At 40.5% G+C, this 14,720-nt stretch overlaps 1 protein-coding gene across 2 annotated transcripts in view; it reads right to left on the bottom strand.

Moving 5' to 3' along the window:
- The window catches only part of ASCC3 (activating signal cointegrator 1 complex subunit 3), a 226,427-nt gene that overhangs the window by 104,927 nt on the left and 106,780 nt on the right, over positions 1-14,720 (bottom strand). For both annotated transcript variants that reach the window (XM_079971589.1, XM_079971590.1), the window contains exon 14: positions 1,909-2,043. In XM_079971589.1, coding sequence (XP_079827715.1) covers positions 1,909-2,043 — 135 coding nt within the window. The remainder of the gene's footprint in view (positions 1-1,908; positions 2,044-14,720) is intronic.

Raw genomic sequence — 14,720 nt, 5'->3', positions numbered from 1 at the left:
GCTATTTGGCAGCCAGTGCAGTTGGACCAGGATTGCTGTCATATGCTGAAACTGTCTTTTCCTGGTGAGCAACCTGGATGCCAAATTCTGCACCAGCTGAAGTTTCCAAATTGTCTTCAGATGCAGCCCCACGTATAACATGTTGCAGTAATATAACCTAGAGGTTACCCGAGCATAGTCATCAGAAGTTAGGCAATCTCTGCCCAGATAGGGGCGCAGCTGAGCCACCAGTCAAAGCTGATGGAAGTCGCTACACATCACTGAGGCCACGTGCGGCTCAAGCCGTAGAAATGGACCCAGAAGTACCCTCAAGTTGCATACCCAGAATGGACTCCCTCCTTATTGGAGGTTTTTAAGCATATGTTGGATGTCCATCTGTCATTAATGCTTTGGTTGGGACTACTGCATTGCAGTGGGTTGGACTAGATGAAGCTCAGTGTCCCTTCCAACTCTGCAGTTCTATGATTCTATGAAAGCTGCTGACATTTTAAGCAAGGTTATATCTGAAGCAAGCCTTTGATGTGCTCTGCTTTGGTTTTGTTATGATAAATGTTTTGCATAAATGAGCTGCAAACTACAAATGACTCTTTCCTGCAAACATCAGCAGATGAAAACATCTCTTTTGTTCGTGTGTCTCACAGGGCAGTGAAATAGCTCCATTAATTATCACTAATGAGAGAGCAACCTATGGGTTTTAGAAGCAAACTGTCACTTATGGAAAATAATATTAATGTTTTAGTAATGTGTAGCTGTTTCTTAACAGATGGATTTTAATTAGCATGACATGTCAAGGAGTACCAACAACAACAAAAAATAGTGAACACACTTAAATCCCATGTTGAAATATTAGCAGACAGCACACGTTCTTCCACCGTAAATTAACCATGGTTGAACTTTGCAGCCACAGCTGGAGCCAGGGAGAAATACAGAAGTCAATGGTAAGAGCTCAGTGAATAAGTAGAGCAGGTAAATTATTAGTAATGTTTACAGTTGGTTTGGCAAATGAAGTCAAGGATGCAGACCTTCACTTCTCCAGCTAGAGCCAGTTTCCACAGTACCAGGGATGATGGTTAGATAAACTTAGGAAGACAAGCCTGTCAACTGACATGAGCATAAACTAAATATACACCTAAATGTACTCACAGAGCAACATCTACACTCTATTTAAGACTGCCTTAGAATGCCAGTGATTCACTCTTGGTAAGCTATCATAACACTAGCATTGATTAACAGCCAGCAGCTGCCACAATGTGAATGTGAAATACTATCAGAGATACAAAATGTTGTGAATATTTTATTTATCATATACATATCACATCTCCCCCCCCCCCGGAAACTAGGAATCCTACAAACAGGGCCCACTTGACACTATATTCGTGGGTGTAGGTGTCATGTTGTTCTAGCTAAAATATTGAGGCCTTTGAGAAGAATGCACACGGTGCAAAATTAATCTCCTGGCAACTTAAAAATGGTGGCATGAGAAGGAACCAAGTTGAGGACAGCTCTCATATAGTCAAGATCTTGTGATGTTTCCAAGGTGGTGCAAGAGGGTCAAATGGTACATTGGCTCCCATGCTATGGCAACAGCAAAAGTATTATGGGTTACTGCTTACAATATGTTTTGACATACATCTGCCTTAAATCATGAATGCCACATTCATGTTTAAAATACTGCTTTCATCAGAAAAAAACACGTATTTGCAGCCCTAGAAGCAGACACAAGGTGTATGCAATGCTTGTGAAATTTAACCCTTAGAATGAATCAGTGTGCTCAAACACAGAACCAAATGTTTAATCCATTAAAAAACAAAAGAAAAACACACCACGGTAAGCAGTAAAAACAGGAAGGTATTAATGGACCTTGTTTTGGTAGGACATCAAAACCAATTAGCCATAGAAACCACTTACTTGTTTTTCTAGTTGCCCATAGTCAGGACCTTGGGTTGGCAAAAAGTAGCAAATGTGACCGTTATTTTTAGCTTTCTCACGAAGAGCCATGGCAGTTCTGACAGTAGCATTCCGTGCATGAACAAACACCATCACCTTGAAATAAAAGAGATTTTTAAAAAATATATATTGAGCAATAGGAATTGGTTAATAATACTAGTGATTTAGGACTAAATTAAACAATAAACACATAGAAGTCATTTTAATCAGGGTTAGTTAACCTCTGACCCTCCAGAGATTGCTTGACTCAAATTCTCATCAGCTTTCGCTAGCATGGCCATCGATCAGGGAAGAAGGGAGATGGAGCCCAACAACCTTTAGAGGTCCACAGGTTATCCAGCATGTTCTAATTCAGAGCAAACAAATACAGTGGTACCTCGGGTTACATACGCTTCAGGTTACAGACGCTTCAGGTTACAGACTCCGCTAACCCAGAAATAGTACCTCGGGTTAAGAACTTTGCTTCAGGATGAGAACAGGAATCGCGCGGCGGCGCAGCAGCAGCGGGAGGTCCCATTAGCTAAAGTGGTATCTCAGGTTAAGAACAGTTTCAGGTTAAGAATGGACCTCTGGAACGAATTAAGCACGTAACCAGAGGTACCAGTGTAGATGGTATGTACACTAAATGAAAGCATGTACACTTTCCCCCCTTTTCTTTTTCACAGTCTACAATTCAGTTTCAGAGCTCTAACTTAGGCTTAGACCTCACAAGGAGCATATGAGGTCATACAGTGCCTGGACCACTTCAGACTGTGTATGAGTGCTAATAGACTTCAAGAACAAAAGATTATCACAGGTAGAAAACTGGCATACCAGGGAGAATGATATTTTATCTGCAGTGTGTATACAAATGTGGGTGACCCAGAGTTTTAGCATTATGAGAGAGAAAAATGTATCCCTATTCCTTTTCCTAAAACTGTATATAGTTTTATAAACCCGCATTACACTCCCGCTTAGTTATCTTTTCTGACTTGGATGGCAACAACTTCATTTACTTCAGGACTAAAACTTTTTTAAAAGGAAAGGAAAAGACCAGCCTCGATCCAAGACCACAATGCACAGTACTCTCAAAATATGTATTTTTATTTCAGTCTACTGAATGAGCATATAAAACAGAACAACACTGCAGTTCTAAGCGGGTTAACTTAGCCTGTCCTAACTATGTCAAGAGATTTTTTTATTTTATTTCAGTGGCTAACCTCTATGCATTACATTATGCAAATAAGTTGGGAAAAGTAATTTGGAATAGAGAAAAGTGGTTCCACAGTTACAAGCTGTGTAATTAGATCTGTACTCTGAAGTTCAAAGCTAGTTCTGGTGTCTCAAGAGCTGAGAGCTTGTGTAGCTTTTCTTAGGGAAAAACTAAGCTTTTAAATGACAAAATATGCAAGCAAAGCACAAAGGAAATGTCTCCAGGTTAGCACTACAGAATTTTATGACTATCGGGGGGGGGGGGGGGGAGGGACTAACAATTCTTGCTGAAGACTTTTAAAAAAACGCTACTGAAAGTGGTTTAAAGAAAGAAGGTGATACTTTCCTTGAACAGAGTTAGTTTTAGCAAAAAGAAATAAATCAAATATATATTTCTTACAAGGGACGCGGGTGGCGCTGTGGGTAAAAGCCTCAGCGCCTAGGGCTTGCCGATCGAAAGGTCAGCGGTTCGAATCCCCGCAGCGGGGTGCGCTCCCGCTGCTCGGTCCCAGCGCCTGCCAACCTAGCAGTTCGAAAGCACCCCCGGGTGCAAGTAGATAAATAGGGACCGCTTACCAGCGGGAAGGTAAACGGCGTTTCCGTGTGCGGCTCTGGCTCGCCAGAGCAGCAATGTCACGCTGGCCACGTGACCCGGAAATGTCTCCGGACAGCGCTGGCCCCTGGCCTCTTAAGTGAGATGGGCGCACAACCCCAGAGTCTGTCAAGACTGGCCCGTACGGGCAGGGGTACCTTTACCTTTACCTATATTTCTTAATATGTTAAAAATGCAACAGTGGATTTAATTTCTACCAAATATAGCACCTTCTCCCTCATATTCTGCACTGGGTGGCAACAAACAAACAACTTGAGGCAGCTTCCCCCAATCTGGCGCTCTCATGAACTATAACTCTCATCGAACCCAGGACAATGTCCACACTGCTGGGAGTTGTAGTCCAACAAGTTGGTTAGATCATGGTGCCAATAATGCTATGGTTGCAGGTTTGAACCCTGTATGGGGCAGCTGCATATTCTTGCATTGCAGGCAGTTGGACTAGATCATCCCCAGAGTCCCTTCCAACTCTACAATTCTATGTGAAGTGAACACCTTTGAGAAACATTTGTCACTAAACATTCCATTTTGGTAGCACTATTTCCTATTCAACCTCTTTGATGGGATGGCTGACCACCATTGTTAAAACTACCAACAGATGTGGATATTCTCAAAACTTTTCCAAATGATCTCTGTGGCTGGAAAACCTAATCATTTTGTTGATCTCAGTCATTATCACCAAAGAGTCTGGTGGCGGCAAAGGCAGAGTAAATGGTGACATTTTGAAGCTGACCAGTTTTGGCACAGATCCTTTTCCTGCCCAGTGGAGCAGGCAGTGGTACAATCCTTCTTCCGTGATGCCACTGCAACTGACAGTTATCATCCTGTTAAGAATTTCAGTTTATGGTTAAACTAAGTAAACCAGGGGGGGAAAAACATTTGGGGGCATGCTTTATCCAATTTTGATGCATGTTGGCATCTGGTTTATAAATAAAAATTAATTCAGCTTGAAGTTGAACAAACACTCAGATTTTGATGAGCAGAAGGCTTCATCTCATGCCCTTTGATTATCTGTAATTAATATTGCTCATCAATATTAAAAACTAGAATCAACTTAAAAACTAGAATCAACTTCAAACTGAGCCATGTTAGTTCTCCATGATTAAAGTTAGTCCTGATAAGCTGGGCCTTTTGTTGTTTTCTTGCTGGGTAAGATGAATCAATGCCTCCCAGCAGGAACACTTGGTGGGGTATAAATGATAAAAAATAAAATTATCATTATTGTTTATTATTATTGTACACCAATGTGGCAAATCAGCATCATTCTCCCTTCCAGATGCTGTGGACTGCCATGTTCATCACCACTGGGAATGTTGGCTGGTGCTGATGAGAACTGCAAATCACAACATTTAGAGGGCACCATGCTGGCTATCCCTGCTGACCACTATTTTTCAAAGCCTCACTTCCCTGCAGGTTTCTATTTCCCCAATGTACTTTTGGCACAAAATCCACTCATGGTTGAAATATTTTGCTTAGGGTAGGCATGGACAACCACCCTACAGCAATGAGTGCTCTTTAGCAAAAAGTGTAGAAACTGTGAGCATTTATTTAATATTTCTTGAGAAGCTTTTCTCATTCTGATAAGGAGGTTGCAAAGGCAGCTCCTTTTTCTCAAACTAGGATTTTGCTTGTTCATGGATTGTGGGAAGATTTACAGTTCAGTGCTATCAATATATCCAGCCTTAAAAAACTTCTTAAAACTTTTGTGTGCAATATCAATATATCAATATATCCAGCCTTAAAAAACTTCTTAAAACTTTTGTGTGCAAGTCAGTCAGTGGTGGCACACTGATGGTCTATTACTTCCAATAACAACCAGCATCTTTTCCTCTTCCCTAGTTTGTGTGTATAAATAGGCAAACTATGCTGGGATGACAAAATCGAAAGAAGATACATTTATCACTTCAAGGATAAAGAAAAGGGAATGTCTTTGCTATATCTTTAGTAAAACAGAATTTGAAAGGACTCGATGTCTGCCTCTCCCTGACCTACTTACTGTCTTCTTCCATGGAATTACTCTCTTGCTAACAATTCTCTTCAGTGCTTGACATCAGCTTTGAACCCTGTTACATCTAATAGTCTCCATGGCCATTGCAGATGCTGAAAATCCTGTTAACCATCAACTTCTTCAATCCCCCTTTGGACTCTAAAAGTTTCCTAGGTTCACGTACACTTGACCACCAAAGCAAATGATTTCCAAGATACTACCTAATTTAATTTCAGTTCTATAAAATGGCTAGCTGGTAACAAGCAAGTAAGACATCATTACTTTGTGCTTGGTACAAACTTTACATCTTGCCGTCTAGATTTACAGAGCTGCTCTTGCCCCTTCAACATTTGCTGAACCACAGCAAGTATTGCAACAAGCACTATTTTAGCCAGATGATACATCTATCTTGTTATTGGCAGATTCCCCTGCCGACTTCTAAGAGACAAATGATGAACACCTACAGATTTTGAAGCTTATTAGCAATATTGAGATCGGCTTTTTTCTGGCCAGCTGGGTTTAAAGTGCTATTCAGTCTTTATTTCCTCATTATGGTTTCCTGAATAAGATTACAGCCTAATCAGGAAAACTTTCAAGTATATCAGACCACACCATCACCAGTGATTTAGTTAAAACAACTTCTGACAAGATGCATGAAAGGGATAATGGTTGAAATGACTGCAAAGCATTTGTTTCCAGGATAGATACTTCAATAGCCTTAAAGTTTGTATTTCAAATATGCAAGTCATATACTCCTCTAATTCTTCCAAGGCAACTGGATGAAGGGTTTTGCCAGCATTCATATTCAGTTTCCTTGAGTTTTGGCTTGTCATACTATCTGGACCATGGGTGGTTTATCTTGAAAATATGACCTCCTTTGAAGGAGAGACAGGCCGTGTAGCCCTGTTGCTGCTGCTAAGTATTTCAGCTGCTTTTGATACCATTAATCATGGTATCCTAGTGGACTATCTCTGTGGTTTGGGAGTTTGGTGGTTCCTATCCTATATGTATGACCACCAGCAGAGAACCGGGGGACTACACGTCTACATCTTATTGGGCGTTGCAATTGGGTATCCACATTGGGAACAATCATCAGGAGGTTTGCAACACTCAGATCTAGTTTTCTGTTTTATTTCAGTCTAAGAAAGGCCATACATAAGCTGAACCACTGTCTGCATGCAGGGGTGCAGTGGATGAGAGTCAGTGAACTGAAGCCGAATCCAGTTACAGAAGAGACACTATGGGTAAGTGGTTACCAGGTCTGACAACTGGGGGGGGGGGGGTGGCCAGCCTGTACGGCCTCCCGCTGGAAAACAGGTACACAGATTGGGTCCATCTTTGTCTGTGGACCTAGGCGGCCTCTGTGGTAAAGAGTACCACCAGCTTTGGCTGGTATGTCAACTACACCATTTTCTGGATTGTGATAATTTAGCCACTGTGACACATTCATTGATAGCATCATACCTGGACTATTTCAATGACTCTATGTGGGGCTTCTCTGGTTCAGAGATTGCAGCTTATGCAGAACGCTGCAGCCTGGGTGGTGCTCCTTATTGGACATATCCTGCCAGTATGGAGGAATCTTCACTAGCAGCCTATTAGCCACTGCACCAGTTTTAAGGTTCTGCTACTAAATATCTCTGAACAAGGTTACCTGAAAAACCGTATTCCTTCCAATGCCTGGTAATGGCAACCAGGAAATGGAACATGGTTGGTTTTGCCACAACCTGGTGATGACCAGCTTGTTGTAACACAGAGGAGGGCTTTTTCACTGGTGGTACCAGTGTTGTGGATTGCTCTTCCTGCTGAAATATGAGTTTCCATCTGCATTGGCATGGCCTCTTGAAAACATGCCTTTTTGGCAAGCATTCACCGGAACCTGAACTTCTAGTCTTATTGTTTTAACTGTTTTAATTGCCATGCTTTTAAACTTCCTTGATTGTACATTTTAGTTGAGAAAGTTTTAATGCTTTGCTTGGATTATTCTTGTGTATTTTAATTTTGTACAGATTTTATAACTGATTTTATAGTTGTAAACCACTTAAAAGCCATTTTTGCATATGAGCGGTTTATAATTTAAATAATAATGTTAATTTATTCCAAACTGTGGCCAGTTGTTTTATTTAAACTGTAATTTGGAATAAGCCACGATCCCTAATAGGACACGGGTGGCGCTGTGGTCTAAACCACAGAGCCTAGGACTTGCCGATCAGAAGATTGGCGGTTCAAATCCCCACGATGGGGTGAGCTCCCATTGCTCGGTCCCTGCTCCTGCCAACCTAGCAGTTTAAAAGCATGCCAAAAATGCAAGTAGATAAATAGGTACTGCTCTGGCAGGAAGGTAAACGGCATTTCCGTGCGCTGCTCTGGTTCGCCAGAAGTGGCTTAGTCATGCTGGCCACATGACCCGGAAGCTGTACGCTGGCTCCCTCGGCCAATAAAATGAGATGAGCGCCACAACCCCAGAGTCGTCCGCGACTGGACCTAACAGTCAGGGGTCCCTTTACCTTTACAATGATCCCTAGTCTGAATAAAACAAGTCAAGATCAGCCAAAGTCCATCTCTTAGCCATGTCAGTATGAGAAAAAAGTAATATGCAAGCCTGAAGGTCACTGCAGCTCCCTCTTGCGATTGGACATACCATTGTTTGTATGCGATGCAAACACAACCATGGACACATTACATGTCATCTCCTACTGATCAAGAAATCATTAATGGTAAAGGATCAGTATAATGACTCAACTGCCTGTAAATACATAAAGCTTGCTGAACTAATACTCCAAAAGTTACAGACCAAGGTTACCAATTAACTATTTAATGACTCCATTTGTTGAAATTGGAGAACATAGTGAAGGAATGCCAGCATATGCCATACAAGCATTACATTTGCATTCTTTTTTAATTTACTTCGGAATTGAATCAAGTGTAAAGTTAAAATAAATCATGAAATGTGGTTAAAAGTGGAAGATGTGCGAAAGGGACAGAAACAAATCTCTCGTGTCATTTGTTATTTGTGCTGTATCTTATATGTTTTCAGCTCTTGAATCTAATTCTCATTATTAACTTTCTACTTAATTTGTGAGGCTGGAATAGTCCTGTATAAAGCCTAAAACTCACTTGACTGAAGAAAAATCTGGAATACTAATGGCAAAACATGACTTCCAAAGGTAACGTTTGCAGCTTAAAAACTTGTGGGGTAATTTATATTTGCATAATCTACTTTATTAATTTTTTTTTAGCAAGAATCAATTTGTTACCAGTTAGCATGCAAGATCACCACTAATGGCATATTCACTACACCTTTAGAGCATAAAATCCTGAATTAAAGGCATGATGTATTTACTTACATCAAATTAAATTATGCACACTGAAAGACAGAAATCTTCTTTCCAACTATTTTACTTATGCAACCATCTGAAGCAACCAAATGCTTAAAAGTACTATGATACCGTTTCTGAGATAAGGTAAACAGAAATGTAAATAGCATTCAAAAATGGTCATACTATGAATTTATATAAAAGGCACAATGTTACAAAAAACATAAATAACTGCTACCATATATCCTAAATTTTACTGTGTGAAAAAGAGGAACATTTAGCACACCAAAGGGGGTCCAAGTCAGGATGTGGCTTGCTTTTATTTTATACCAATGTGCACTTGCACTTACTTATACTGAATCCCATTGGTCATTCTGTTGCCCATTCATACGGTTTGAAGAAATTCCACTAAAATTCTTCACAGTCTGATTTTTTTTATGTTAAATAATTTGGCGTTCTCTGCAACCTGGCTTAACTTCACTTCTCACCCCACACCAGACTATCTGATTCAGTTAATCCCAACACGGATTCTTTCCTCCATTGTGTAAACTATCCATTTGCTTCCTGTCCTTAGCCAAATTACTGATCTATAACACAAACAGATCTAACCTGCAACTACTAAATTTATAGGAAACTTTATCATAAGCCTTTTCAAAATCCAAGTATGGAAAGCCTGAAGGTTAAAAAAGATTTTTATTTTTTTTACTGTGACACAATTGATCGCTTAATCTTTTGCCAGCTTCTACTGATAGGTAAACATTCCTGTCAGTAACAATTCAAATATATAGAAACAGCAGTGTCTATTCTTGTACAAAAATTAAGCAAGAGTGGCTAGCCTATTGCTTTGAAAATTTAAGTCATTAGACAGCTAACAAACACATTTCTGTGGATGCCAATGAACTTGAAGGGTTATTATTCAAAATTACAAGCAGCCCAACCAACCCTGGAATGAAGAAAACTAATAAATATTCTGACTACATATAGCCAGACACCCTTGTTATCTTCCCCCATATTCTCATGCACTCAGGATTAGTGCAGTGTAGTACTACCAATGTATAGTCCTACAAAATACACAGAGTGTGTATTATGTACAGATGTATTATATACAACTTATGTGGGTTTTTGGAAAAACAAACAAACAAACAAACAAACAAACAAACAAACAAACGGAGAGAGTCATTTTGTCTTTGTGTGTGGACCTCCTGGAACCAAACCCACAATACAGTACACAGGTCCTAACTACCCCTGCTAAAACAGATTATATTTAACAATTTATAGTTAACAACCCCCCTAATAATATTAAACTAGACCACAGCTATATTGCTTTAGAAAGTGGTACATAGCTTAAACCAGGAGTCGGGGAACCTGTAGCTTGCTGTTGCTGGATTACAGGACTGGCCAAGCTGGATGGAGTTTAATGTAGTTGGGAATCCAACATTTGAAGGGCCCCAGATTCCCTACCCCTGGCAAAAGAGGAAATTCCAGAATGTTCATAATGGGCTAAATATGTTATACAGCTAAACTGGCCTCTAAGGAACTCATTTGATTCATTTATATTCATGTGCAATGGACTCTTAAAAAGACTTATACGCTTGGTATTTTTTAATGCTTTACAGTGGTACCTCCAGTTACAAACTTAATTCGTTCTGGAGGTCCATTCTTAACCCGAAACCATTCTTAACATGAGGCACACTTTTCTAATGGGGCCTCCTGCTGCCGCCAAGGCTACTTCCGCTCGCATCCCTGGGGCAAAGTTCGCAACAAGGATCATCTACTTCTGGGTTAGCGGAGCTCGTTACCCGACGCGTTCGTAAGGAGGACAGTATGTAACCCGAGGTTCCACTGCACTGCAAAACACCTTGGGTGAGATGTATATAAAAAGTAGTCTACAACTAAAGTGATGGATGCCCCCAAAGCCTACAGCCTACCATGAGTGTCCACTACCTCAACGGAGGAGAAGTGCCTTAAATTCATCAGAAAACTTCAATTCTCTTTCAAGCTGAGCAGCACTTTTATGCCTTCCAAGCCACTTCAGGCTTTTTGCCTTATTACCTCAGAGAGATGAAGGAATCTGCCACTCTGCTCACCGCTATGCTACTTGTCACATTAAACAAACCCAAGGCTGCAAAAAAGAAGTGAAAAGTAGGTAGCATAGGCCAGTTCTGTCATATGAAAGCATTCAGGTACATTAAATATTGCTGAAAAGCACAACTAGAAACATATGGCTATGCCAACACCAACCCACAGTACAGAACTGAGTGAGTGAGTGGCTGGATGGTAAATCCTAGTGTAAGGTTACCTGTGTAAGGTTGCATTTAGACATATTCCTTCAGGAGACTCAACACCCTACATTACACGGTCACTACAGTACATAGGAAAATCTTGCTGATATGCATCCTTCCTGGGGTGACACTCCAAGTAGGGGCTGGCTACGACAGTAGCCGATCAGCACTTTCCAGCTTTCCTCTTCAATGTCGAAACCCACCCTTAAACCAAATCAGGAGATTTATATAATGGGGGGGAAAAATGGGAATGCCACTAAGCACAGACTTTTCAGAGAGGAAGGAAGAACATTACTTAAACTGGGACTGTCATGCTATGAGCTAATGTACACTTTAAATAATATAAATAGCAGCCACAGGTTGCATCCTATATACACTTACATGGGAGTCAATCTCATTGAACTCAATGGGATTTACATCTGAGTAGTCACACAAAGGATTCCATTCTTAATGTAGCTTCAAAATGGTCCTAAATACTCCTAAACCCAAGTCAAGTAAAAGACAGAAAATCATCTATATATTATGACAGGGTTGAAGTAAATACAGTGGTACCTCGAGTTACAGATGCCTCAGGTCACAAACGCTTCAGGTTACAAACTCCGCTAACCTGGAAGAGTTACCTTGAGTTGAGAACTTTTCCCCAGGATGAGAACGGAAATTGTGTGCCAGCAGTGCAGCGGCAGCAAGAGGCCCCATTAGCGGAAGCACGCCTCTAATTAAGAACAGTTTCAGGTTAAGAATGGACCTCCGGAATGAATTAAGTTCGTAAGTAAAGGTACCACTGTGCAAAAATTAAAAGAAAATGCACATTTGAATAAACTTAAAGGAATTGCAACTAAGCAACCTGCAACCCCATTCCACTCAGCACTCACTAGTTATTGCTCTCCTACCTAAAGGACAAATTATATTTTCCTAGCACTATAATAAGATGGTTTTGAGCATTGGGGCAAGCTCAAAGCAAAGGGTCGAGAAAGAGAATGGAATGAGGGTTGTTGTGAAAACATGTTGGAGGAGGTGCAATGCTGTGGTAGGGGACATTAATATTGAGGATGAGTATTTAAGTGTGTGAGCTGTATGGGTGAGGATGGCAGGTATAAATAATATGTGTAGGAAAGAAAGGGGGTTTCAAGAATGCATAAAGAGGATTGCAAATGAAAAACACGGCAAATTTTTGCAGCTTTCCCCTTCTTGGGACTGTTCCTGAAGCAATGTGATTTGAAAAACTAAGCTGTCTTGTTGACAAGAAAGAATGCTAGCTGGTTCTACAATATGGAAAACCAAACTCCTCTTGCATAAAAAAAATTCCCTTAAAAACACCACACACAAATTGGGAGTGCATGCACTGCAGTTTATAGATCAGGAAACATCCATGTGTGAAATTAGAAGAAGCTGCAAGCAGGTCAAAACTAAAATGTAATCATTAGTTCAGAAGACACTATTCAGCAGTGCCACTGCTCTCCACTCCTGCAATTTCTGTCTATAATAAAACCAGTAATATGCAAAGTAACTAAAGGCTGACATTCTCAACAGCAGTTCTTGCTTCAGTGTTACTGTTAAAGCATCATTACGCATTGTTGTTGTTTAGTCATTTAGTCGTGTTTGACTCTTTGTGACCCCATGGACCAGAGCACGCCAAGCACTCCTGTCTTCCACTGCCTCCCGCAGTTTGGTCAAACTCATGCTGGTAGCTTCGAGAACACTGTCCAACCATCTCGTCCTCGGTCGTCCCCTTCTCCTTGTGCCCTCCATCTTTCCCAACATCAGGGTCTTTTCCAGTGAGTCTTCTCTTCTCATGAGGTGGCCAAAGTATTGGAGCCTCAGCTTCAGGATCTGTCCTTCAAGTGACCACTCAGGGCTGATTTCCTTAAGAATGGAGGTGTTTGATCTTCTTGCAGTCCATGGGACATTACGCATTAGCGTATTATATTAAGAGTTTTATGGATGCATGTAATCTTCTCCCCAATATGACAGGAAACGTGTGAGAACCAACATGCTTTACATATATTTAATGTTTTGAATGTGTATTCTAGTTTTACTTTGTAGAGAAGCACACCAAGTCTAACACAGTGCTTCTCAACCTTTTAAAACCCATGCCCACTTTTAGCTAACAAGAAAATCCCACATCTCCATTCAAACCTAGCTTTCTGAATTATTTTATTCGAATTTTCAAAAGCATTGAAATATTGTGAATTTTAATTATTATTTTAAAATTATACTGTACTTCTTCTTTTTTGAAACATTAACACCTACCCTGAAACCTTCATAACTTCCTCTGGGTGGGATGGAGTGCCCTACCTTTTGATAAGCACTGTTCTAAACATACATGATTAAAACAAGCCATAAAATGCAAAATCTGTTGACAGCAAGGAAGGATTTTCTCAGTTAATCAACAAATGACAATCTAAATAACAAGTTTCTGCTTCTCAATACGTATGATCGTGGTTAAATTTGTACCTTCTCTTCCTTCTTGTAACATAAACCAGCACTTACTCCTTGATAAGGTGGTCAATTACATATTGACAGAAAATAATAAAAGAAAAGAAAGTCATCACTAAAACAGAGGACAAAAGAGAACAGTAGTTTGCACAAAAACTGTACAGTATATCCTAATTTATATGTACAGATGCAAATTTAGAAATAATTACTACTGTAATGTAAATATTAATTATATAATCATAGTGGAGCTGACTGTGACCAGTGACCTATGTTCCTCTGCTATCCGAGTGCTGGTGATGGACAACTTTAAAGCGTCTGCCCTTCCTTATGGTTTCTTGGGTTTAAACCAGATCTGGGTTGGACACCTTTCAGATAGAGGAGGGTGGGCAACGTTTTACAGCCTGAGGGTCACATATCCTTCTGATCAACCTCCTGGAGGTAACACACCAGTGGAAAGCAGGGCCAGAGCCAAAGCAGGGCAGAGCAATCAATGAAATTTTTTATCTTGGCCTGGGGTTCCCCCATCCCTGAAAGAGACTGTACTCTGACAGCCCTTCAAACAGTGTCTCCTCTGTGAAGAGGACATGTTGCCATCCTACTCCATTATGTCAACATCACATTGTTCTGGTTGATTTATTGTATTGGGAAGTGTTTTTATTTGACAACATTTTACCGTTGTGAGCTGCTTTTGAGTTCAGATTGGTTGTTGGGAAAGTGGCATAAAAATATACAAAAGCAAATCAAATCAGAGTTTTCCCACTCCAGGTTCAGATCATTAGCTGCTGGTGAAGGTCTCCCCCCCCCATCCCAAAATTCATAAATACAGTGTCATTTCCCCATCATCCATAACCTAGTTGGGTGTAATATGCAGCTGTATCCTAATGTACTGTTGGGCTTTGGCTGACTTCCTTCTTTGGAAGGAATGGGCACTCAAAGTTATAGCAAAGGAA

Source organism: Podarcis cretensis, assembly GCF_951804945.1.
Source record: "Podarcis cretensis genome assembly, chromosome: 3".
NCBI classification, from domain to species: Eukaryota; Metazoa; Chordata; class Lepidosauria; order Squamata; family Lacertidae; genus Podarcis; species Podarcis cretensis.
The sequence above is the reverse complement of the archived record's forward strand: the minus strand, read 5'-3'. Positions and strand labels throughout refer to the sequence as shown.